The sequence below is a fragment of the Cynocephalus volans genome, chromosome 9, assembly GCF_027409185.1.
Source record: "Cynocephalus volans isolate mCynVol1 chromosome 9, mCynVol1.pri, whole genome shotgun sequence".
NCBI lineage: Eukaryota > Metazoa > Chordata > Mammalia > Dermoptera > Cynocephalidae > Cynocephalus > Cynocephalus volans.
This window is the reverse complement of record NC_084468.1, coordinates 86,460,173-86,484,214: the sequence shown is the minus strand read 5'-3', so window position 1 is coordinate 86,484,214 and position 24,042 is coordinate 86,460,173. Positions and strand designations below refer to the sequence as shown.

At 37.6% G+C, this 24,042-nt stretch overlaps 1 protein-coding gene across 2 annotated transcripts; it reads left to right on the top strand.

The window, feature by feature from the left end:
* Positions 1 to 1,745: 1,745 nt before the first annotated feature.
* Positions 1,746 to 20,915, top strand: ADH7 (alcohol dehydrogenase 7 (class IV), mu or sigma polypeptide). Of its 2 annotated transcripts, XM_063108300.1 has the most exons (10): positions 1,895 to 1,954; positions 3,171 to 3,188; positions 5,772 to 5,873; positions 6,738 to 6,876; positions 7,194 to 7,281; positions 7,379 to 7,595; positions 13,576 to 13,836; positions 15,284 to 15,419; positions 18,259 to 18,397; positions 20,744 to 20,915. In XM_063108300.1, exons 1-10 carry the CDS (start codon positions 1,895 to 1,897, stop codon positions 20,766 to 20,768), a joined length of 1,185 nt encoding a protein of 394 aa, XP_062964370.1. In that variant the 3' UTR covers positions 20,769 to 20,915. The 2 variants fall into 2 exon arrangements, with proteins under 2 accessions (XP_062964372.1, XP_062964370.1); XM_063108302.1 differs by lacking the exons at positions 1,895 to 1,954; positions 3,171 to 3,188 and adding an exon at positions 1,746 to 1,784.
* The last annotated feature ends 3,127 nt before the right edge of the window (positions 20,916 to 24,042 follow it).

Genomic DNA, 24,042 nt, shown 5'->3' with positions numbered 1-24,042 from the left:
CCCCAATGTGGCTGTATGTGGAAATGAGACCTTTAAAGAGGTAATTAAGGTCAAATGAGGTCATAAGGGTGGGTCCCTCATCCAATGTGATTGGTGTCCTTATAAGAAGAAGAAGAGACACTAGGGAAGTGCACACACAGAGAAAAAGTTATGTGTGTTCAAGAAGGTTGCCATCTGCAAGCCGAGGTGAGAGGCTTCAGGAGAAATTAAACTTGTGGATACCTTGATCTTACACTTCCAGCCTCTAAAACAGTGAGAAAATAAATTTCTGTGGTTTAAGCCACCTAGTCTATGGTATTGTGTTATGGCAACCCTAGCCAACTGATACTGTGTGATTATCAGGAAAAAGTACAGAATTTAAATGAGTTTTTGAACAGGAAGATCCTCCCCTTGTGGGAGGATGTAATATTTTAGGTGAGCTGACTCTTGTTCAACTGAGGACAGGTTTGGATCATTCACTGCCAATATTCTCAGCAGACATGGATGGGTGCACCAGCAGGTAAAAGGAATCTGGGCAGGGCACCTACAATGTCCCCTACACATGCAATACTGTTGGGGACATTTGGGCTGGCTATAAAAATCCTGGTTCAACATGAATCTCCTACCATCTCCTCTCAAATTGTCCCCACTAAGTCCCTCCTCTACAGAAATTCTAGATCTAACATTGGTCAGACAAATATGTCCACTTTCCTGATGGGTGCCTGAAACAAAATTTTGTTAAGGGAAGAGCATCTGATGAATTACCCTGTCTTCCTGACATTTTCATTTTTCAGAAGAAGGAGAAAACAATAAGGGGAAATATTATTCTGTTCTTAATAATGATCACCCATGCAGGACGGGCAATGGGGGACAAGCATCATAGAGAAGATAGGGAATCCTAAACTTTAGGAATGCCAATTATAGAGAATCCCCAGAAAAAGATAGGTCTGAGTCTCTACTCAGAGACTACAAAGTGACTTGTTCAAGGGGAATATGAAATTCTAAAACATGAAATGTCTACTGTTGATCCCAACTGGATACTCAGGGGTGACCCCCAAGAGCTATGTCTACTGTGTCCTGCCTCCTTGGTCATAGCTAGTCCAGTTGTGGAAAACTGACTCAAGCTGGGTCAATCAATCTCTTAGTCCAGGGAATCTGGACTGCTGAACTGAGAGTCTAGGAGTTATGGTGATGTCCATGCCCTAGAGTGGACACTGATCATGACCTCGCCTTTCCCAAGGTTTGATGTTCAACTCCTCTTTGGAGCCTCTATTCTGGCCAGAGTTTATTTCTGTCATTTGCAGCCAAAAGAACCTTAAGTAATACAGGTTTTTCAAGCCTTGCCTGAAGATTGAATATATCTCAAATGTAACCATTTTTTAAATGTATAAATAATGATGATTAATAATTTATAATTAATTCTCAATTATTAGGTTGATAGCAGGGTTTTTTTTTTGTCATTATGCATTTTTCTCAATAAATACTAAAAGTCCATCACCCTGCCAAAAAAGAATGCTTTCAACCCTTTTCAGTGGATTCGATTATCCTAGATCCCTGTGCTTGTTTTGATCATAATAGTATTTCTTTTGACAACTTGATTTGCAAAGGGTGAGGCTTATGGACCATTGGAAAGTTTCAAAGGCTGTGAGTCATATTGCTGAAGGCAGAACTTTTGAGCCAGGTTATTTATCTGAAGGCACAAGATGCTGTTATTTACAGCAGAGTGAACTGAGCATCAATCAGAAAAAGTCCCTTTTACAGAAATACAGAATCAAGAGAAAGAAAGGATGAGCACCGCTGGAAAAGTAAGCAGAACATTTTTGCATCTTCATTATCATGATCTTATAATGTGGGTTGATTTTTAGAACTTTGAATCCGTTGAAGTAATTAAATACTTGGGGATATTTCTTGAGGAATGAAATGCCTGCTGAGCAGGCATACACTGGGGAAAACACTAGGTAGAGTGTTTCAGAGAGTGCTAATAGAGGCAAGATTAAGTTGAAAACAGCTTATGAAAGGTTTTTTGGCAAGACATTGGAGGAAAATGGAGAAGTGTGGTTTATGCTGGCATTATTAATAATTTTATTTCAGGATAGCTGGGCATTTGCTCTGCTAAGCAAAATGTTCCCATGAAGAGACTTCAACATTCTCAATAAGCTTACATTGCATTCCCTGAGTAATTCAACGGAAGAACAGGGTCTAGTGCCCAGATGTTGGAAAAAAATGTTTCCTGCTATTGACAACAGAAAATGCTAATTCTGGAATGCAAAGTGACAACAAAGTATTATGCTCTTAAGTTTTCTTAAGGATATAGTTTTTATCAAAATATAACTAAAAATTCTTTAAAAACAAGACTACATTGTTAATAAAGCTTGGTTATTCTATTCTTTAAAAAACAACAGAGTTAGTTATTAACTGCAGAAATAGCTTTGGCTTCTTTTTTTTTTTTTTTTTTTTGTAAGTAGCAGAATAGTTCTTTGCTGTAAATGGGTACACATTAAATAAATAAATAAATAAATAAATAAATAAATAAATAAATAAATAAATAAATAAATAAATAAATAAATAAATAAATAAAATGGTTACATAGTTATTTGGAGTGTTAGGTGCTCTGTTTGTTTGTTTGTTTTGTTTTTATCGAAACAATTCTGCACTGTGTATTTAGCCTATCTTAAGGTTTTTGAAAAATAAAGATGGCATTTGAAGCTGGGTAATTTGACAAATGAGGAAAGCCTATGATGTTAGAATCTGAAATAATTATTCCTAGAATTGAAGAGAACTGGAATAAAAGCATCCTATTTTGGGTCAGAAATCCAGCAAAACTAGTTTACTTGAGGAATTAATTTTGCGCTGTTGAAGCTAGCAACTCTACCCATGGAAATTAATAAATATAATGGTTGGAAAGAATCTTAAAAATTTGCAACTTCATCCAACCCGCAGATGCGTGAGGTCTAGCCATGCTCTGTCTATAATGTGAATATCTAGCCACTCTTAGAACATTTCCAATGATAGAGATCTCAGTAGCCTCAGGATAACACTTCTCAATTATAACTAATGAGACAGTATATAATATATAGCATAAGAGCTATATAATTTTAATATATGGCTAGTCATGCAATCGTATGGTTTGCACAAGGGTTATGTATTTCCCAGATGGCTCTAGCATTTCAGTGTAGCTCATAAAAGGAGAGGTTTCCCTTACACTGGGGGTTGCTTTTTTCTCTTTATAATAAATGTTTTCTTTTTCATTAAAAAAGTGCAATAGCTAGTGTGGTAGCTGCCATAACAAATAACACAGACTGGGTGGCTTAAACAATAAAAATGTATTTTCTCATAGACCTGGATGCTAGAATTCTGAGATCAAGGTGTCAGCGGGATTGGTTTCTTCTGAGGCCTCTCCTTGGCTCATAGATGGCCATCTTTTCCCTGTGTCTTCATTTTGTGTTCCCTTTGTGTGTATCTGTGCCTTAATCTCTTTTTAAAAAGACACCAATCGTATTGGGTTAAGTCCGACCCTAATGACCTCATTTTAACTTAATTACCTCCTAAAAGACCCTATCTTCAAGTACAATTACCTTCTGAGGTACTGGGGGTTAGGATTTCAACATACACGTTTTAGGGGGACACCATTCAGCTCATAACAATGACCATTCTAGAAAATTTGGAAAATCAGAAAACATAAGGGGGGAAATATGAACCATAATCTTACATTCCCAAACTACTGTTGATTTCATTTTGCTTATATTTTTTCTATGCATTTTTCCATTCATATTTTTTTGTAGTTATACTCACACAATATATAAATATTTTTATCCTATTTTTCCAACCTAACCATGATTTTCCCAGTTTATTACAAACAACTTTTACACATTGTTAAATGTCTAACTCCAATTCCTAGATTTACCACAATTTGTTTCATCATATCTCTGTTACTATTTAAATATTTCCCTTTATAAATAGTGCTGCAATGACCGATAATATATATTAAGACTTTTTTGAATTTAGCATTTCCTTAAGGTAGATTTTAAAAATAGAATTATAGGGTGAAAGTGTCGAAACATTCTTAAGTATCTTGATGTACACTGCAAATTACTGTCCAAAGGGGTTGACATGAATGACAGCCCCCATTTTTTCCACCCCTCTGACAATGCTGCGTAATCTCATTAAGTAAAAAATCATTATCAACTGGATAGGCAGAAAATTGTCTCATTTTTTTTTTTAAAAGCCTTTTATAACTGAAGAGAACAAATACTTCACAATGTATCTATTAACTTGTATTTTCCTCCTTACCTCCTGTGCATCCCGAGATGTGAGTATGATATTTGGGAGGGCCAGTATGGTAGAAGTGGAGGTCTTAATGCTTTCCTTATAAATTTGATTAAGCATTGCATATATCAAACATAGAACTTCTATCATTTTAAGTTTAAGTATTTTTCTCTCAGGACTACTTGCTTTCAATTGGGAAAATTTACCTACTGTTTCTCAAAACACAAAGCTTTTAATCTTATGACTTTTTTGTTATTCCTACTCAAAAAAGTTCCACCATGTTCTATGTGATTGATATCTATGTCTTCACTGACTGATTAAATAGTTTGATTTTAAAAATGAATCTTAACTATGAATACACCTGGAATTTGTTTAGAAATGTAGTGTGAGGTTTCTAACTTTAATGTTGGGCCAAATTACACTGTGACCCATACATTTTCCTTAACAAAGCAGAGGGTGAATCTGTTTCTAGCATACCATATTCTCACATTTAATCTTTTTGCCAAAGAGCCATTTCACCACCTAAAGGAGTTCTGTAGGAGTGTTGCATTAGCTGACAAGTAAAATGAGAGATTACTCATCTGAACTTATTTTGCATCTAAACAAATTAATTAAAATATTTTATAGGAGTCCTAGACAGTTTTGGGAATGAGAAGGCGGGAACAGTTTCTGTGTGTGTGTGTGTGTGTGTGTGTGTGTGTGTGTGTGTGTGTGTGTGTGTGTGTGCCCATGTGGGGGGCGGGAGAGAGAATTCAATAATCTTAGCAAAATTATTTAATTGAATAACTCTAGCAAAACAAGCTGAATGACTAGAGACAAGTCACTGAGTATCTCTACACCTAATTTCCACTTCTGTAAGATAAGAAGTTTTAACTTGCCTGACTTTGAAAACCTACCAGATGCAAAAACTGGGCTAGGTGCAAAAAAGGGATACAGAGGTGTAAAAACACAGATTGTCATCCAGGAAGTCCCAGTCTCAGTCAGTATACTTTATAATGCTCATGGTTCCCTTCATCTCTTACCAGGCTAATTATCTAATTTCTTCATCACTGCTACATGATTATATACAGCAATTGAATACCTGCTTAAATTTTTGCAGACAAATCAGCAGCATTTTTTATTTCATAAATTTGCCCTTTGTGAATAAGTGGTACATAGATGGCAGTTGTTAACCTATTGTATTTTAAATTGCAACAAAAAAATCTCATTTAGAGCAATATTATGTGAACACCAGCAATAAAAGCAATGGGTTGGAAAAAGTGTACCTCCAATCTAGTCCAGTTCTGCATTCCGTGTGCTATGTCACCATGGATCAATCATTTAGTCTCTTTGGGCTGCATTTCTCATACATCAAACAAAGGTGCACAGATGATGATCCATAAGGCTTATAATTCTAGCATTTGATAAAAACCATTCTGGAAAAATTAGAATATCATATGCAATCTCTTCATATTTTTATTATTTGAGGAGTCTGTATTTATAAAGACATAACTAGGAACTCACTATAATACTTACCAATTTCTTAGGTTATTAAATGCAAAGCAGCTGTACTATGGGAACAGAATAAACCCTTCTCCATTGAGGAAATAGAAGTTGCCCCACCAAAGGCTAAAGAAGTTCGCATTAAGGTAAGAAGGAGCCTTGCAGTATAGAAGCCTAAAATGTTGTCACACCTATATTGTGCATATCATTGTTGTGAGGTTGGATTCTTAAATAAGAAAATGTTTCCCAAATTTTGGGTATTCATTCTTTTACCAGTTCTTGTACGTTATTAGGGATCGGGACATACTGGATGTGAAATAAATGAGTTCATTTTCCATTAAAAAAACAACAATGCTAACCTGATCTAATAAAGCTTTCATTAGTTGAATTTTTATTGACTTATAAAATGTTTAATAATAATGACTAATGACTTCTCTTAAAAATATTCTGGGAATCAAAGTGTATTGAGGTTACTTTTTACAAAAAGTGAGGAACTTGTTTGTGCCTGGAGAAATGACAACTTCCTGGAGCATTTCTCGACAATCCTTTCAACAGAGCCTAACCTTTGGTTTGGACACGAGTTGTTGAGCAGACATTGCTGCCAACCGCACTTCGACCCTCTCCTGTTACTTGAGCTCTGTAGTAGTAAGATTTGGCACACCATTCTCTGTATTCTTCATTAAGAGAATCTTATGAGGACCTAGCTATAAAAATCTACTTCTGTGCCAGTCACATGGTAACATCTGCATATTTGTGCCCTCACAAAAGCACCAATTTAATACAGAAAGGCAACAAAATTCAAAGTAGAGCCAGAAGCGGCATTATTGTGAGAGAGGGATCTTTTCTGATGGTTGATTTTAGGCTCAATCTTCTAAAAGATGACCCTATTATAGTAGGCAATGATATTGAATAAACAATTATAACCTCTTCAATAGCAAGTTAGATATTTTCCCAACTGTAAAACGACCAGTGTGCTGTTTGGTGCAATGTTTTTTTGTCTTTGAGCATAGATTTTGGCCACAGGAATCTGTCGCACAGATGACCACGTGATAAAAGGAACAATGGTGTCTAAGTTTCCAGTGATTGTGGGACATGAAGCAGCTGGGGTTGTAGAGAGCATTGGGGAAGGAGTCACCACAGTGAAACCAGGTATGTGGATGTCAAATCACAAGTTTGAAATAAGCAGTCTTTGATTACCCTGTCAAAGAAATAGCACACACTAGGAATTATTAGAAAGAGCCTTAATGCAATGTAGGGGGATAAAAGGATACAAGGGGGATGGATTTTACTGAATGATGTTTAATTTGGCAAAATCTCAACCTTTAGCAAGCAAACCTTATGGTGCTTATAAACCTTAGAGTACTTTTAAGAAATTTTTGTATGTAGTATGGGCTCAATTCACATCTGCTTATTTCATATTTTGATGCTAATGAACAGCACCTTATGTCAGGATGTTTTTCCTCTAGGTGATAAAGTCATCCCTCTCTTCGTGCCACAGTGTAGAGAATGCAATGCTTGCCGCAACCCAAATGGCAACCTTTGCATTAGAAGCGAGTAGGTTTCCGTCATTTTACTCTAATATCCTTTAAATTGCTCCTGTGCTAATTTTTGAATTGAATTAACTGATACATGTGTTTGACATATCAAATAGTATCACCGGCCGTGGAGTACTGGCTGATGGCACTACCAGATTTACATGCAAGGGCAAACCGATCTATCACTTCGCAAACACCAGTACATTTACTGAGTACACCGTGGTGAATGAATTTTCTGTGGCTAAAATTGATGATGCTGCTCCTCTTGAGAAAGTCTGTTTAATTGGCTGTGGATTTTCCACGGGATATGGAGCTGCTGTTAAAACTGGCAAGGTAAGAAAGAGAGTAGGCTAGTTTCTTCCTTCCTTCCTTTCTTTTTTAAAATCATTTTCTTGAAATCCTGAAGATTTGGGGGAAAAAACAAAGTTTTCAAAACATATCTCATACTCAGGCTATTTTTACACAATGCTAAATCAACTGGAAGAAAAATGAAAAATTCAGATTAGCAATTTTATTATTAATTAAGAGAAAATCAAGTTTAGATTTGTTTTGTTTCCTTCACTTCTCCATCAGTTTCAATTTCTAAAATTTAGATTCACATCTAAAATTAATGTTTTTTCTTTTACAAAAAAAAAAATCAATGCTAGTATATTTGTCTGCTAGAGCTGTTGTAGCAAAATACTACAGAATGGGTGGCTTAAACAACAGAAATTTATTGTCTCACATTTCTGGAGACTAGAAGTCCAAAATCAAGGTGTCGGCAGGGCTGGTTCCTTCTGAGGGCTGTGAGGGAAGGATCTGTTTTAAACCTCTCTCCTTGGCTTGTAGATGGTCGACTTCTCCCTCTGTGTCTTCATGTCATCTTCTTTCTATGTGTGTCTTTGTGTTCAAGTTTCTCCTTTTTATAATGACACCAGTCTTATCAGATTAGGGCCCACCTTAGTGATCTCATTTAACTTGGTTACCTCTGCAAAGAGCCTATCTCAAAATAAGATCAGATTCTGACCTACTGGGGGTTAAGACTTCAACATATGAATTTGGGGGTGGGGCACTATTCAATTCATAATAGTTGATATGCAATAAGGAAAGCATAAATGAGTTTTTAAGAGGGATTATTTGGACTCAATTTTTGTCATCCTTGTTGAATCAAAGAAGTAAGTAGAATAAATACAATTCATAAATAGTAGAACCATTCCTGCAAGCAATCCAAGCAATCCATTTGTGTAGTCTCATCCAACTGCAAAGCCTTAAAAAATTTATCAGTACATAAGTTGATTCCAAATTTATATCTCAAATTCTCTCTGAGCCTCAAATTCTCCTATCCAACTCCCTATCTGTCATCACCATTCAAATGTCTCACAGGTGTCTCAAACTTAACATTTATAAAACTAAATTCTTCATTGTCTTCTTCTCTGTCCCCCAAACGTATTAACCCCCATTCTGATTTTCTTCATCCTTGATCTTCCCTCTCCAACACCTTACATGCAATCCAACAGCATGTCCTGTTGGCTATACCTACCAGGTGTATTTTAAATCTGCCTGTTTTCTTCAACTTACTGCCACCATCACAACTTGACTGGACTCATGCAGTGGACTCCCTACTGCCTTTCTCATTGCTCTTCTTGACCATCTCCCCAAATTCTCCATTTACAAGACAGAATAATCTTTGTAAAATATATCTTGGACCACCTTAACTTCTTTGTGTAAACTCTGTCGGTAGCTTCCCATACTTCAAACAATCTCATATCACCCACCGTCATCCAGCTGCATGTGCCTCTTCTGAGATCCTCGAGCCTTCTGAGCTCTTTCCTGCATGAAGCCATTTACATATGCTCTTCTGATTGTCTGGAATACTCATTCACCCAGTGTTTGCGTGGTTGGCTCTTTAATGTTACTCTCAGTTTAAAGATCACCTGCTTACCCAGGGAAGTTGTTTATTTTATTTTAGTTTACTCCATCAAAGTAGAACCTCCTTCCAATTATTCAAGGATGCATCGTTGTTTCTTTAATAGTGTGTGTCCAAATCTCAAATTCTGATTATATCTTTAATCTTCTCCATTAGACTATAAGCTCCATGAAGATGTGAACCAAGTTTCCTTTTGTTTTGGGAACCCCCCAGCTAAATTGGGGTCCCAGTATCACAGTAGCTAGAAATCCTGGCCTAACAGAAAGTGAGGAGGAGCTGGACATAGGGATTTACAGTCTGCCTTTCACAGAATACTTCCTTTACCTGGCAGAGGTCTAATGCTTAGTTGTCCAACCTATGACCAACAGGGTCCCTCACATGGGTGACTTGTTTATACTGGCAAATACCCTTGTGGCTTTTGTTTGAGCCGTGTCCATTTTATGCCTGCCTGACCATCAGTGTGGTGCTGGGAGCCCAACATTGTGCTCTCCCAAGTGTCCCAGGAAAAACCCAGCCTTGGGCAACACCTAGTTCTTCAGAGAGAAAGCACAAATTCAATATCTGACCACAACAGGAAACAAGTTAAAAACATTTTGTTTACAGAATCTGGGCAAAGAGGGTGCATTGAATCAGGAGGGTAGTCCTCTCTATCCCTGAGTCATGCAAGGCAGAAATGAAAAGTCAGACAGAGAGAGAGAGGGGCAACTAGCAACGTATCTACGGGAATAGTGTGTGGGTCACTAAGTTTCAGGCAAATGCCTGAATGGTCCCTTTACAGAAAGCTGCAGGAAATTGAGGAACACAGTCTGTCTACTAGGCAGAGAGATGCCTCTAAGTCATTATTTCTGGCCCCAGCTTGAGCAATTGGGTGTGGAGTAGAACTGGAAACTGTGTCAAGGATGACTGAGCCCTGCTTCTGGCATGAAAAAGTTAAACTTGTATTCAGTATGGATACTGAAACAACATTAAATTATAAGAATTAACTATATCTTTACTACTTTGTTTAGCAAGGAGCCTGGCCATACTAGTAGCTTAATAAATATTGGTTGAAAAAAAACATATGAATGAGTAAAAGAAGGGTATATCCAAATATGTGGACAAAATAAAGATAAGGGGGCCTGTGGAAAACATACATATGGGTGTTGAGGTAGACATGGGTTCCAGACAGATCTATGTATAACATTAGCATGTGTGCACATATCAACAGCACATGTTAGCTACCACCTGCTTTTAGATTTCTTGACAAAATCTTGGAGATGGAATTCCTCTTCCCAGGGTTTCCTTGAGACTTTCCACTAAGAATTTTCTGCCAATATAGAAGTAAAAGAAGGGACTGTGGACATGATTTTACATTCTTCTCTGTAATTTTCTTACTGTACTTGATGTATTGGCTCTGTATTAGTACTTGGTTAATATACTATTCACCAAGACGGTTGCCGCTTTTAGATATAATTTTTCTCTTGGTAGCTATATCTTAAGACAAATCACTTGAATGAACACACCTTTTTGTGTTTGCCCATGAGAAAATAGGCCAAACTTTCAAAATGGGGACATATTGGGGTTCCCCAAACCCCCCCTCAGTTTTGATGATTTGCTAAAAGAACTCAAGAACTCAGAAAAGTTGTTATACTCATGATTGCAGTTTATTACAGTGAAAGAATACAGATTAAAATCAGCAAAGGAAAAAGACGTATAGGGTGGAGTTCAAGAGAAACCAGGTACAAGCTTCTGGTATCCTCTCCCAGTAGAGTTGCATGGACAGTGCTTAATTCTGTCCACAATGATGTGTAACAACACATGCAAAGTGTCATCAACCAGAGAAGCTCACTCGAGCCTTGCTGTCCAGGGTTTTTTATTGGGAGTCACTCATGTAGACATGAAGCATCTACCCATTGACCTCACCTACTCAGACCCCAGCCCCAAAAGGTCATGCTAATAACCCAATGTTGCACTCTCTTTGTTCTCACACGGATTTGCCACCTCTCTCCCCTGGGTGATGGAGACACAAAGGATTACTCAAAGCCTATTTCCTTTGAGCAGTGAGACACCCCCAAGGGGTTAACTTCCCAGAACCCTCAAGAGAGAGAGACATTCCTCCTTTGGGAAATTAACCACGAGCTGGTGTTCTCTCCCTGTATTTATTCTCCAGACCAGGAAGTTACAGAAAAGGAACATAAGTGGATTTATGGCTAAGTATAGTTTAACAACAGAAGCTGGTAACATCAGTGAAATAACAAAGTGGTATTCCATTATGCAGTTTGCAAAAGGTTAAGTCGGTCCAACAACAAAAGCTTGTTCTTAGCAAATACTGTGTTTTCTTACAGCAGTTTCTTTAGTATTTTTACATAACAATGTAGCATCTTTCTTAACATATTAATCAGTAGGTTAACTTGCTTTCAAAGATGTCTGTCATTGAGAGCCAGAAACTTTATTGTGTTACAATTCTATATCCACAACAGACACTTTAGCCTGGGGAAAGTTTCTTGTCTTTTGCAAGGTTAACATTTCTATATGGAATTTTAAAAGGTTAGGTTATACCTGAAACTACAGGGCTTTGGAAACTAGGCCCTGTGAAATACATTTGCTTTCTAAATGTTAGTATGCTCCATAACCCAAAGCCCCAGGCATACAAAAATAGGTATTAACCATAAATCACATTGTTAGCATTAACTATCTGGTATGGCCCAAGGTCTCAGTTATAAAAAGACACTCTTATCAGGTAGGATATTTCAAGGACTCAAAAGTTATCTCCCAAGAGCTGGTCAATGGTCAGTCCTTTTCTTCAAAGGTGAAATATAGATTTTTATTAAGGAACACTAAAGAGTCACAGCAAGGAAATAAAATAAGAGTAAAAAGTAGATCCTTAAAATATTTTAAAATAATAATATATTTTTAAATGTCCTATAGTTGACATTCTTATTTCAGACTATGGTTTTCTTCCAAGATAATGATAATGATGTGTATAATTTATTATACATACTAATCTCTAGTTCCCATTCCTTAGATCAGGAGGGTTGGGAAAGGAGGGGGGATTTGGAGGGGCAAGGGCATCTGAAGTTAACAGAAACTGGGGCCATAATCCACTTGAAGGCTCAGAGTCAGAGAGACAGGAGGGTCAAAAAACTATCACTTTAAAAATAAGCAACTAAGACTTAAGGAGAAGTCTGTAGTGGTGCAGTTCTGTAGTAGAAAGATCACCCTTCAAGCTCACCATAGTCTTAGGCCTACTAGAGATTCAATAAGAAAAGCTAAATGAGGTCCCGGAAGACAGAGCTAGGATCATAAGTTTTGTATCTAAATCTAGAACCTCAAATTCAACCATCAATAAAAAACTTCCATCTCAAATCTAGACAATAAGAACTAACATAACCTGGGGGAAAAGAAAGGAATGCTCAGTTGAATTTCTGGTGTAAGATGTTGACTGCCAAGGAATACACCAATAAAGCTTGTCAAATGCATGAATGAATGACTGAATGATACTCAAGAGAGTGACCGCATTGATTCCAAAGCCCCAAACTCAGTAATGAACTGAGGGACTGGGATGCCATTGCTGAAATTAAAACTCATAGGGAATGGGTGCGACAAGCTCCACAGTTCTCTGCAAGTCTCCACTTACAGTTGTGAACATTTCAGAACACTTGCTTGCATTTACACACAGACTGTTTCTTTAGGTAATTCCTACAAGAGAGGTCAGAGCCAGACAACCAGGAGGTCTGAAAACAGGCCATGCTCACACATTAGCCTTTGCATTTAAAAAAAGAAAGAAACTATCACAATAAGGGTCATGCCCATTCTGGAGGTTTCCCTGTGCTCAGCTTTCCCTGCTACCTGATATAAAGTTGGATTAGGGTTCTCTGGCAGGAAAATGACTTTTGGCTAGAACCTTCTTTAATATAGCATAGTACAGAGTAAAAATTCCAAAATTGATTTAACTACATTTTCTTTCTGGAGCTACACAGGATCATCTAATTGCAATATGGAGGTTGAATGTTGATGAAAAACCAATTTATTTATAAGTGACTCAGAGTTATGGTTATTTAGACAATGGTAGTCACAGTAGAGATCTTAGCACTTAATGTTTATTCTGCTATGATGTTAAATGAGGTTGTGAGTGTGGTCAAGAGGGCTGCAAAAGCTCCCACAAAGAAAGCCTGAATAATGCAACCTTTTATGAAGCATTTTCATTTATCTGGCAAATACTGTTTTTGTTTTGGCAAATACTCCTTTTCTCTCCTCAGACCTTCTGTTTCTAGTCCTCTTTGTGGTATTATAATCTGAATGAGTCATTCATTCCTAGCTGACATCATAGCAATCCTCTGAATTTTGTGTTTCTAATGCTGGAGGTACTTTGCAAGTTTTTCTTTTTGACTCTGCTGCTAATATTTACAGGAACTTTTCTCTCCACAGGTTGGACCTGGTTCCACTTGTGTTGTCTTTGGCCTGGGAGGAGTTGGTCTATCTGTCATCATGGGCTGCAAGTCAGCTGGTGCATCCAGGATCATTGGGATTGACATCAACAAAGACAAATTTGAGAAGGCCATGGCTGTAGGAGCCACCGAGTGTATCAGCCCCAAGGACTTTACCAAGCCCATCAGTGAGGTCCTGTCAGAAATGACGGGCAACACTGTGGAGTACACTTTTGAAGTTATTGGGCGTCTTGAAACCATGGTAAGAGCCAAGATTCAAGGAGCCAAAAAATACCCAAACTATTAGATATGCACGAGGTAAAATTCATTTTCTGTAGCCTTATTAACAATCAACTATGGAAATATCTGTTACTCAGGCAAAACCTGGTAATCACATAGCAATTTTGCCTAAAATGTCAAAAGCTTAAGAGCAGGGTCTACCTGACCAACATTAAGTATCATATCACAAAATGCTTGTGTGACTACAGGATGAGGTAGTCAATCCTCTAAATAATTTTTTTATAAGTATTCTCTTCCTTGTATATGTGAATTTCTTGACAAAGGTAATTCCATCTCTTGAACTTAGGCAGGCCAAGCATCACAACGTAACTCCCTGAGGAGAGATAAGGAAGAGACCTAAGAGAAAAAGGGATTGTTCCAAGTGTTGCTGTCTCTTCCCCCAAATCCATGATCTATCCAACTTCTCACCATTTGCATCTGAGCTTTGTTTTCCCTCATCTGAATTTCCTTAGAATATGAGCTTTCAACTTTCTAAACATGTCTCCTTTGTGGCAGCCAGCAGCACCCATTTAGATCTGTGAAACAGCTCCAGAGCTCCTAGAATTAGAAAGCCCTGGCCTGGTGTAGGATAAGGACACTTGAAAAAATGGGACAGTGCAATTTTGCTCAAGTATAAGTAGCAGATCAAATTCACTTTAATGTTTTGGGTAATTGAGGAATAACTAGCTTTTAATTTACCTTTGTTGCCATACCCTTTTCTTAGTGTCATTTAGAATTATTCCATAGCAACAAGTACTATTGTAGGTTGTGTGTTTATGGAGCCATATGCAATATTGGATTTATTACTAAGGTCTATTAATTTCCATAAGATACTTGGATGAGGATTGGTCTCTGAAAAATGTCAACATCTATTACTACAATCTAGCAAGTATTAAAAAAATTATTAATGATTAACTGAATGAACTAATGACCAGAAAATGTGAAGTTAGTCTCAGAAATGTTACCAAAAAGAGGGACTCCTTTGTCCCCCACTTTAGTATCTTATTTAATTTTCAAACTAAATTTTTTAAAAACTGTGTTAATCGATCTGGTATAGTTAATTCAATTTAGTTTAGTTCAAATGACTTCCTAAGACTTATCTGATGTGATGACATTGGTATGAAAATATTACAAGAATTTCCCTTCTGTTTTAGTCCATGGTACACTGAAATTGACACAAATACTGACCACAATAATTACTGCTTTCTTCCTGAAAGGGCAAATGGGTGTAGAAGTTTACTTAAGGACTAAAGTTGCATTGAGAATTTTTAAAACCAAGTAAAAAACCAAAGGCGTGTGTGCCTAATTTAATTTTATGACTTGAAAACTGAGCTATCTATTGAAGTGGCAATAGTATGCAGGTCATTTCTGAGTCCTTGAGATACTATGAAAGACATGACAACAAACACTCTTCTTCGTTTTAAACTTAGGTCGATGCCCTCGCATCCTGCCACGCGAACTATGGGACCAGCGTGGTGGTCGGTGCTCCTCCGTCAGCCAAGCTGCTCACCTATGACCCGATGCTGCTCTTCACTGGACGCACATGGAAGGGATGCATCTTTGGAGGTGAGGGCAGCAGACCTTCTGGACTGGGGGTGGTGGCTTTTGCTCTGTTGCTTTGGCAAGTGAGAGAAGCCTATGCCTCATCACATCTCCCATAAAGGTCTTCCTTCCAAGGACAAGGGTGAAGTGATCTAAAATGGAACTGTGATCACAATAACATAAAAGATAATTACCCACTCCTCACCTTGATTTAGGGCTAATATTGGTGGGCACATCTTTAATACCATCTGCAACTCAAGTTCCCCAAAGGCCTGAACAAGAAGCACCAGTAATTGGGATGATTTATGTGACTGAAAGTTCTTTAAATCTGTTATTCTCAATATACACAGGAATGTGTATGAAAAATATAATTTATTCAGTTCAAAACAGCATCAGCAAAAATTCTGGACCCAAAGCCAAAATAAACAAACAAGGCATTGACATATTTTATGGGGACAGTTCAGAGTCACACGGGAATGATTGAGAAAGCAGTAAACACAGAGCCAGAACCACTACCCCCAAGGCAGGTGACACAGTGAATCTTGTTAATCCTCTCCTGCATGGAGTCTCATTTTCTAGTGCCTTCATATGGAGTTGTACTAAGCACTTTGGAAGCACTTCCACTATTAGAGTCTGCCTTGTACGACATAAGAGAATATTAATCATTCATGTACTGGTTAAGAGTATAAAAAGGTAAAAATGATTGTTCTTGACTTGGAGAAGTACATAATCTAGTGGAGAATAAAAAACAAATATGAAATAAACAATATAAAATAAATAGATATTATAAAACAAATTAAGTTATTTGGCATTTATTATATGTTAAAACTTTTACATAAAAGTGTTAGTTTATTTTAGTTCTCAGCAACTACCTGAGGTAGCTACTCATGAATAATAAAACTGAGACTTGCAACTCTTAAGTCCTTTTCTCTTGTAGTTCCCAAGTTGAGAGTTGGGGTTTAAAGCTGGACCGTGGGATGCTGAAGCTTGTTCTCTTTCCACAATATTATTTGGGGCACAAGAGTGAGAGGCTGGTTGGTGCAGATAAGGCTTTAGAGGAAATGGGACGTGAACAGAGGAACGAAACAATAAGAGATGTGAGCTGAGTCTCCTCACTTCAGCCATTTGTGTGATGTGGGGAGATTATAGATTATTCAGGGATATTAGAGGTAAGATCCTGTTATTCAACAAATATTTATTGAGTGGGTGCTAAGTACTGGCATTATTCCGGGAGCTGGGAATTTAGCAGAGGCAAAACATACCAAGTTCCTGCTCTCAGAAAGTAGGAGAATCCTCTCATTTTAGTGCAGAGAGACTGACAGTAAATAAGTAAATGCAGAGGATGCCATATGGTGGCAAGTGCTGGGAAGAAAAACAGAGAAAGGGCAACAGGTAGTCAGTGCCAGCAGACAGGGTGGAGAGGAGGGGAATGCTGGTTTACCAAGTTCAGAAAAGGCCCCCTGAAAAGGTGACATTTGAGCAAAAACATAAAGGAAATGAACTATTCAGAAATCTTGGGAAAGAGTGCTCCAGGGCGAGGGGGTAGGAATCGCAGAGGAGTGCTGGCAAGTGAGAGCAGTGAGAACAGCCAGCTGGCCGCGGAACACAACAGCAGCAGCCGGGCTCAGAGGGCAGATCGTGGGGGCCTTCTGGCAAGGTTTTGGTGAGGTGTTAGGATCTTCATTGGAGTGAGAAAGGAAGGCTTTTGAGGGAGGTGTGACCTGTCTTGACTTGCATTTTAACACTCTCCTCCCAGCTGCTTTGTGGGGAATATTCTATGAGCAAAGGTGCCAGCAGTGGGACCATGAAAGAAGTTACTACAAGGCACGAACTCAATGATGGTGGCTTGGAGAAGTGGTCAGATCCTGGATATATTTTGAAGATAGATCCAATGGGATTTTTTGAAGTATTCCTGTATGACAGAAAGAATAGAATCCAAGATTTTGGTCCTGAGTGACAGGAATGATGCAGTCATTTATTGAGACAGGAAGACTATAGGAGGAACAGGTTGGGGACTAGCGTGGAGGTGGTGGAAACCAGGAGTGTTCTGGGCACGTTAAGTTTGTATGCCTCTCAGACATCTGAGCAGAGAGGTCAAGTAGGCAGTTGGATATATGGGTATGAGTCTGTAGTTCAGGTAGAAGTCTAGGCTGGAAATATAAACTGAAGTTTTTTCAGCAGAATGTATTTAAAGCCATGAGACCAGAGGAGATCACCCTGAAAGTAAATATAAAGAGGTGAGAAGGTCTGAGGACCAAACCCTAGGACACGTCAGAGTTTGAGGTCTGGGAGGTGTGGAGATCCGGCAGAGATCTCTGGAAGGAGGAACAAGTGAGGAAGGACAACCACGCAATGGTGCAGTATCTAGAAGCCAGTGAACAAAGTGTTTGAGAAAAAGGGAACCACCGACTGCATCAAATCCACCTAACAGTTTATGGAAGACCAGGACTGAGAATTGACCACTGTCTGAGTTAAAATGGTGGTCACAAGTGACCTTGACAGGAGCTGTTACAGCAGAGTGCTGGGGGCAAGAGCCTGTAGGAGCGGGCTCAAGAGAGGGTGAGAGGAAAGGAACTGGAAGCACAAACAGTGAACTGGAGACAGTTCTTTCTCCAAAGTAAAAAAGGTTATCTGTAATAGAAGCAGAAATACAGGGCATGCACAAGGAGATGTGAGAATCGAGAGAGGGTTTTCTTTGGCCTTTGTTTCTCAGGATGGGAGAAATACAGCTTATTTGTATGCTGTTGGAAATGATCCAATATGGGGAAAGGTAAGAATGCAGGAAAAAAGGACAAACATAGCAAAATAAAATATAAAGACTGCTTAGTAAAGTCTAAAGAAAAAAATGTGTGCTTGTTTACAGGTTGGAAAAGCAGAGATGATGTCCCAAAACTAGTGTCTGATTTCCTGGAAAAGAAATTTGACTTGGACCAGTTGATAACTCATGTTTTACCTTTCCAGAAAATCAGTGAAGGATTTGAACTGCTCTATTCAGGGCAAAGGTATCTGGTTTTTGTTGGTTTTATTGGTTATGAATATTCATGGGGTACAAAGCTGACTGTCACCACTCATGTCCAAGATGTGATGGCCAGATCCATACTGGCAGCATGCCCATTACCACAAATTGCGATTATATCCGGTGTCCCCCACCCAGTCATCCCCGACCTCCCTCCCCATGCCATTTTCCTCACTCCACTTTGTATCCCTAGGTCTGCTCTCTCCCTCTGCAAGTCCAACACACCACTGTGGACTTTCCTTTCTTCTTTCTCTCTTAGCTCCCACTTACGAGTGAGCACTTGCCGTGTTTTTCCCTCTGTGCTTTGCTTATTTCACTCAACATAATTTTCTCGAAGCTCATCCATGTTGTTGCAAATGGGAGAATTTTATTCTTTTTTACAGCAGAGTAGTATTCCATGGTGTATATATACCACAGTTTCTGTATCCAATCATCCATCAATGGACAGGTCATCTTGTTTCTTCCCCACAGGCTACTTTTAGAATTCATTGCTTACAAAGGTACTTGTTTCCTTCCTATTTTGTTTCTGATTATTTAGCCTAGTCAGATTGATGTAGCTGATCCTCAGAAACTTATTATGTCATTGTCCTATATTAAACCGTTTTTAAAAATCTTCTGGACTTTTTTTTCACACCAGTTAATATTTCATCTGGGCTATTTTTATTTCATCACAAAGCTGCTAGTTTCTTCAAGTAACGCCACAAAATTTCCTTACTTTACAGTTTCAAGTGTGCTTTTTCAAAGGTGCTTTCTTCTCATCCTTGCAGGTCAGGTATTATTCTTACCATTTTCACTTGAAAAACTTAAGGTTGTGAGAGGCAAACAAATAACTTTTCAGACCTCCTGTGGGCAGCACCAGGATCACTTCTCTGACAGAGCTCGTCAAGCTCTGGTACACATGGGCATCCTTGTCACTGCTCCTATAGCTTGTAAGGACTGGACAAGGGAAGAGGCGGAGTAGGAAGAATTCACACAAATTTCAACTACATCTGCCTCATGGATGTTTGGAACAGCAAAGAGCCTGTCTACAAGATGAAATGGGATTCCATTCACTGGGTTTATAAATATTTACTGAGTATTCACTATGTGCCAAGGATTTGGGTTTCATTAGTAAAAGAAACTGTAAATTAATCTGAAATGCAAGTTTTCACTCATTTTTTCTCTTTAGTGTTTTTACAGTGTGTGTCTTGTCTCTACATCTGATCTAGCCTACAGGATCATCCTGATATGAAAATACATTTAAATTATTTTTAAGCAAGTAAACAATGGTTTTCTGTCAGAAAAACTGTCAGAAACATCCAGTACTCCTTTACTCAGATGAGCAAAACTGATGGCTTAATATGGCCAGTTTGAAAAATAATTACTGGCTGTTTTTCAAAGAAAGATAAATTCTGCTCTCAGGAATTTTGCTTCAAATATCACCTTAATGCAAGAACTTTCAAATTGATGTCTGTAAACCTAAGCTCCTCAATGTCCATCTGCTTTCTGCATAACTCCACTTGAATGTCCTACTTAACAGCAAGTTCACTCGAAATAAGTCTTCCACCGGCACATTTTATTGCAGCAAATAATGTCACTTATTCTGCTTTTATAGACTAGAAGCCATAGCATCGTGTCTGACTTCTTTTTCACTCTTGCCTGCTACAAATAAACCGATGCTAAGGCCTGATGATGGAAGCTCTGATTTCTTCTCCAGCATCTCTCCCCTGACTGCCCATGATCACTGCTTTAGTTTAGCCTAATCATCTCTGACAAAGACATGTTATCACAGTAGCTTGATAACAGGTCTCCTGCCTTCTGTATTTTACCGTTCTAGTTAGTCCTTCACTAAGCTGCTCAGCTCAAGTTGTCCCAAGATGTCAATGCTTTAGCATGGCTTTGAAAGCCTTTATTATTGAACCAAAACTTATTTTCATTTATTAACCTATCTAGTCATTCAACAACTAGAATTAAGCATCCATTTTATTGCAGTCTCTGCACCAATCTCTGGAGATAAAGTGAGGGAAGCAGGTAGGTCTCCTCTACATTTATACTGAATTACCTTCTTGCTCATACCTTACTAGCCTTATTCATTCTTTTTCTTCAGCCTGAGAACCCCTTTCCTCTTGTTGGCCTATTGCAATTATTAAGATGCTTCTAGAATCAGCTCAGATGCCCTTACCAGAGACATATAAGAAAGAAAATTAATTGATGAGGACCTCAGGCCCAGAAGGATTTCCAATAGCAGAATTTACCTGAAGTTTCTATGACAAGAGGAAGGACAATTGTTTAAACTATTCTTATTTGAAAGATAAAGAAACAAATCACTAAAAACTCTCATTTTACATTTCAGCATTCGAACTGTCCTGACATTTTGAGATCCTAAATGGCGGAAGTCTGTGAGTCTGATGGTGGCCTGGAGTTTCCCTTTTTACTGTCCCCTCCTTTGAGATTGTGGGTCTGTCTCAGGAGTATAAGCAGTAGTAGAAGATTTGGTGAAGACAGAAAACCTTTATAAATAATTATGAACCTTTATAAACATTGAGTGCTATGAACACCTAGGAATTAGCAGGGGGCTTAATAGCGCTATTAAAAATTTTAACTTAAACATTTTCTAAGGCCATAATTATATATCTTAAAAACATACACTTGGATTTTTATGTTAAAATAGAGATTTTTAAAAAAGAGTTCTAACTAGCTGCTACCACTTAAATCAGATACAACATATAAAGATAGGGTAAGTGTATTCCTCAAGTAATATTCATTTTACACATTGTAACTATTTTTTTTAGATTTGAATGTAAATATTTTTTAAATACTTGTTATAAATTAACTTGAATTAAGTTTTGAAATCAGCTTATTGCGTTATACACCTTATTTGATTAGATTAAGAAAGAAATAGGAAAATGAAAGAGAAGGGCACATTTTTCAATGATTAACTTTAAGAATTGTTATTATATAACTTGGTAAAACTGAAAAAGTATATTATAAGGGTGCATGAGACTATTAGACAGAATATATTAATATTATAGAAAATATGCCTTTTATAATATTACTTAAATATAAAAGTGAAGCTAGAATCACAATGTGAAATTTATCATAATGTTTAGTTTGATAAAGTAGAGTCAAGTCCATGTCTATTTAGTAATGACTCCATTTACCAGAAAATTTTTTCAGTGTGTTACAACTGCACTGAAATATCTATATGAATATCCATAATGTGTTAAAAATTCTTAATAAAATTAAAAGTTCTACAAAATGTTTTGTGGTAATATATTTTGTTTGAAAAGGGCAGTTTTATTTTGTTATCAAGCTTTTATTGGTTACTGATAAAGTGTTGAGGCACCTGAAAAACATATAAAATACTTTATAAGAGATAAGAAGTAGGGTTGGCATAGCAGAAATTGGGATTTTCAATATAAGGACACAATATAGCTTGGACAGTCCTGCCTTAGTAGATTGCAAAATGTCCAGGTAATTGTGAGGCACTTTTACATGTGAATATTTCCTAATGAAAAGCAGCTTGAACACAAGATGAAAAAGTTCCCTTTTCTTTTACCAGTTTGTCAACCTAGACTTAATCTATGTTTAAAAAACAACAACAGCTGAAATATCTGAAAAGTGTAAGGAATTCCTTTGTGAAGTATCTTCATCATCAGCTAAGTTCAGCTACCACAATTCTCAAAGCACGCTATCTATAGTCACAGTTTACAAAGCATTTTTAACAAGAAAAGTACACAAAATTAATTCCTTTAAATCTCTTGCTTCAAATTTTGAAAAACATGTACAAAAGGATTTCTAAAGTTGTTTACACATAGAGGCACACTAAAAGAAATAAATCCTAAAAGGGCATAAATACATTTATATCTCAGATCAGTTTCTGAAATGAAATCACTTTATGCCCAGAGCTTCCTACAAATATTTTTACATATATGTTGCATATGTGACAATTTTATATATTAAATATTTATTATGAAATTATTCCTCACTTCTAAGCTTACCATGGCTAAATAGTGAACAGAAGAAAGACCCTCTACCATCTGCCAGGGAAACCTGCCCGTGAATAGTTTTTTGAGTCATTAGAAAATACTGGTTCTAAGGAGAGATCAGGAAATTGATCATTTTTGTGTATTTCTCATTTCTAGTCAATGAAGTTACAAAGTATTGTCAAACTGAGTTCTTGAATGTTAAATCAAAGGACAAACGAGCAAGAAATATAGCAAGAGGAATGTTAAAAGAAATACCCAGCTTCTTGATTAAAGAATAACCTAGACTTTTATACAGCAGGCAAAGTCTAATGTCTGCCTTGGTTTGGATTCCTAGCATCCAGATTTTTAAGTCTAATGTGATATTTCTTATCAAAATTTCCAGCAAAACAAATTTAAAAGGAGCCTAGGTGGCTACTCCTGCAGAGCTTATGTAAATAACCAGGCAAATTAGTCTTGCCATGATTATCTTTGGTAGAAATGGGGGTGACTGTAGGGAGAAAAATTTATGTTTCAAAAGAAAACTATAGTACACCTGTTATTAGACTGTAGCCCTGTTTACTGTTTTCAAGTTTTGTTATCTATCTGTAGACAGGACTGGATTTTGAATTTTTCTAGTTTTCTCTAACATCTGGCTACAACTCTCTAAGAACAAGAACTGCTCTGGTCCTGAAGACCTATAAGCTGAAGCTGGACAACTCAATGTAAATTTCAAGGAACAAGTTTCATGCCTGATGTGGGACCAGTCTGACAGTTCACCAAAAACGCCTGATGCCATAACCAGAGACATTCAAACTGCAAACCAGGATAAGAAGCTGCTGACTTTATGCTGTGGACAGCTTTCATCAGAACAAGTCTTTCTATTATGATGAGACTCTTACCCCTCTTAATTTTTCCTTACTTATGCCTTTTGTTTGGCAAAATAAAGTTGTAGTTAAAATTTCACAATCAGTAACTTCTGTGGGTGTCTTACAAATTGTCACTCTCTGCTTTAACCCAGTCATGAGATGCTAGATCACCCACAAACTGAACAGGGAGGAGTCTGTACAGTAGCTAACGCTTCTTGTTGCATGTAGATAAATATTGGGTACTATAAAGACTCACTTACAAAAAAATTAATGAACATGTTACTTGGTTAAAATGGGTAGACTCCTCATTTGGTTCAGTTCATGGGGACCTTAGCTAAGGAGCATGGCCCGAACTCTGGTATTTTCCTCCTGACAGTCATGACACTCGCCTCCCTTGTGTGCTGCAAAATGTTTTTGTGCAGCCATCTATTGAACATAAATGGTCCTCACCAAATGGTCAAATGAGCTGGAACAACAAAAACTCAAAGAAATGCATGATAATGAGGACACCTTATCCTATGAATGGCATGCTGAGACTGGGAACCCAGAGTGATGGTAATTGGAGTAGTGCTGATGCCCTAAGTTTTGGTCACACTCTCACCTAAGTGATGGCCTGATCAAAGAGGGGGAATTGTTAAATAAAAAGTATAAGGGGTCATTGGGACTAAGTTCCCACACTAGTCCCCAAAGACCAGACTAAGAAACAAAATGGAGTCATCCCTGCTAAATTCTACATGACTTCGGTTGTGGTCTGACCTTCCAAGAAATCAGAAGAGAAAATAGCCAATTTTCCAAACAGGCCAGTTTAAATTTTCAGT

Bases quoted from the DNA above. Each gene is read 5' to 3' on its own strand.
- ADH7 (XM_063108300.1), top strand. From the start codon at position 1,895: ATGAAATGCCTGCTGAGCAGGCATACACTGGGGAAAACACTAGGTAGA. The intron at 5,874-6,737 runs GTAAGAAGGAGC...CTTTGAGCATAG, and splicing joins CTAAAGAAGTTCGCATTAAG to ATTTTGGCCACAGGAATCTG. The intron at 15,420-18,258 runs GTGAGGGCAGCA...GCTTGTTTACAG, and splicing joins GAAGGGATGCATCTTTGGAG to GTTGGAAAAGCAGAGATGAT.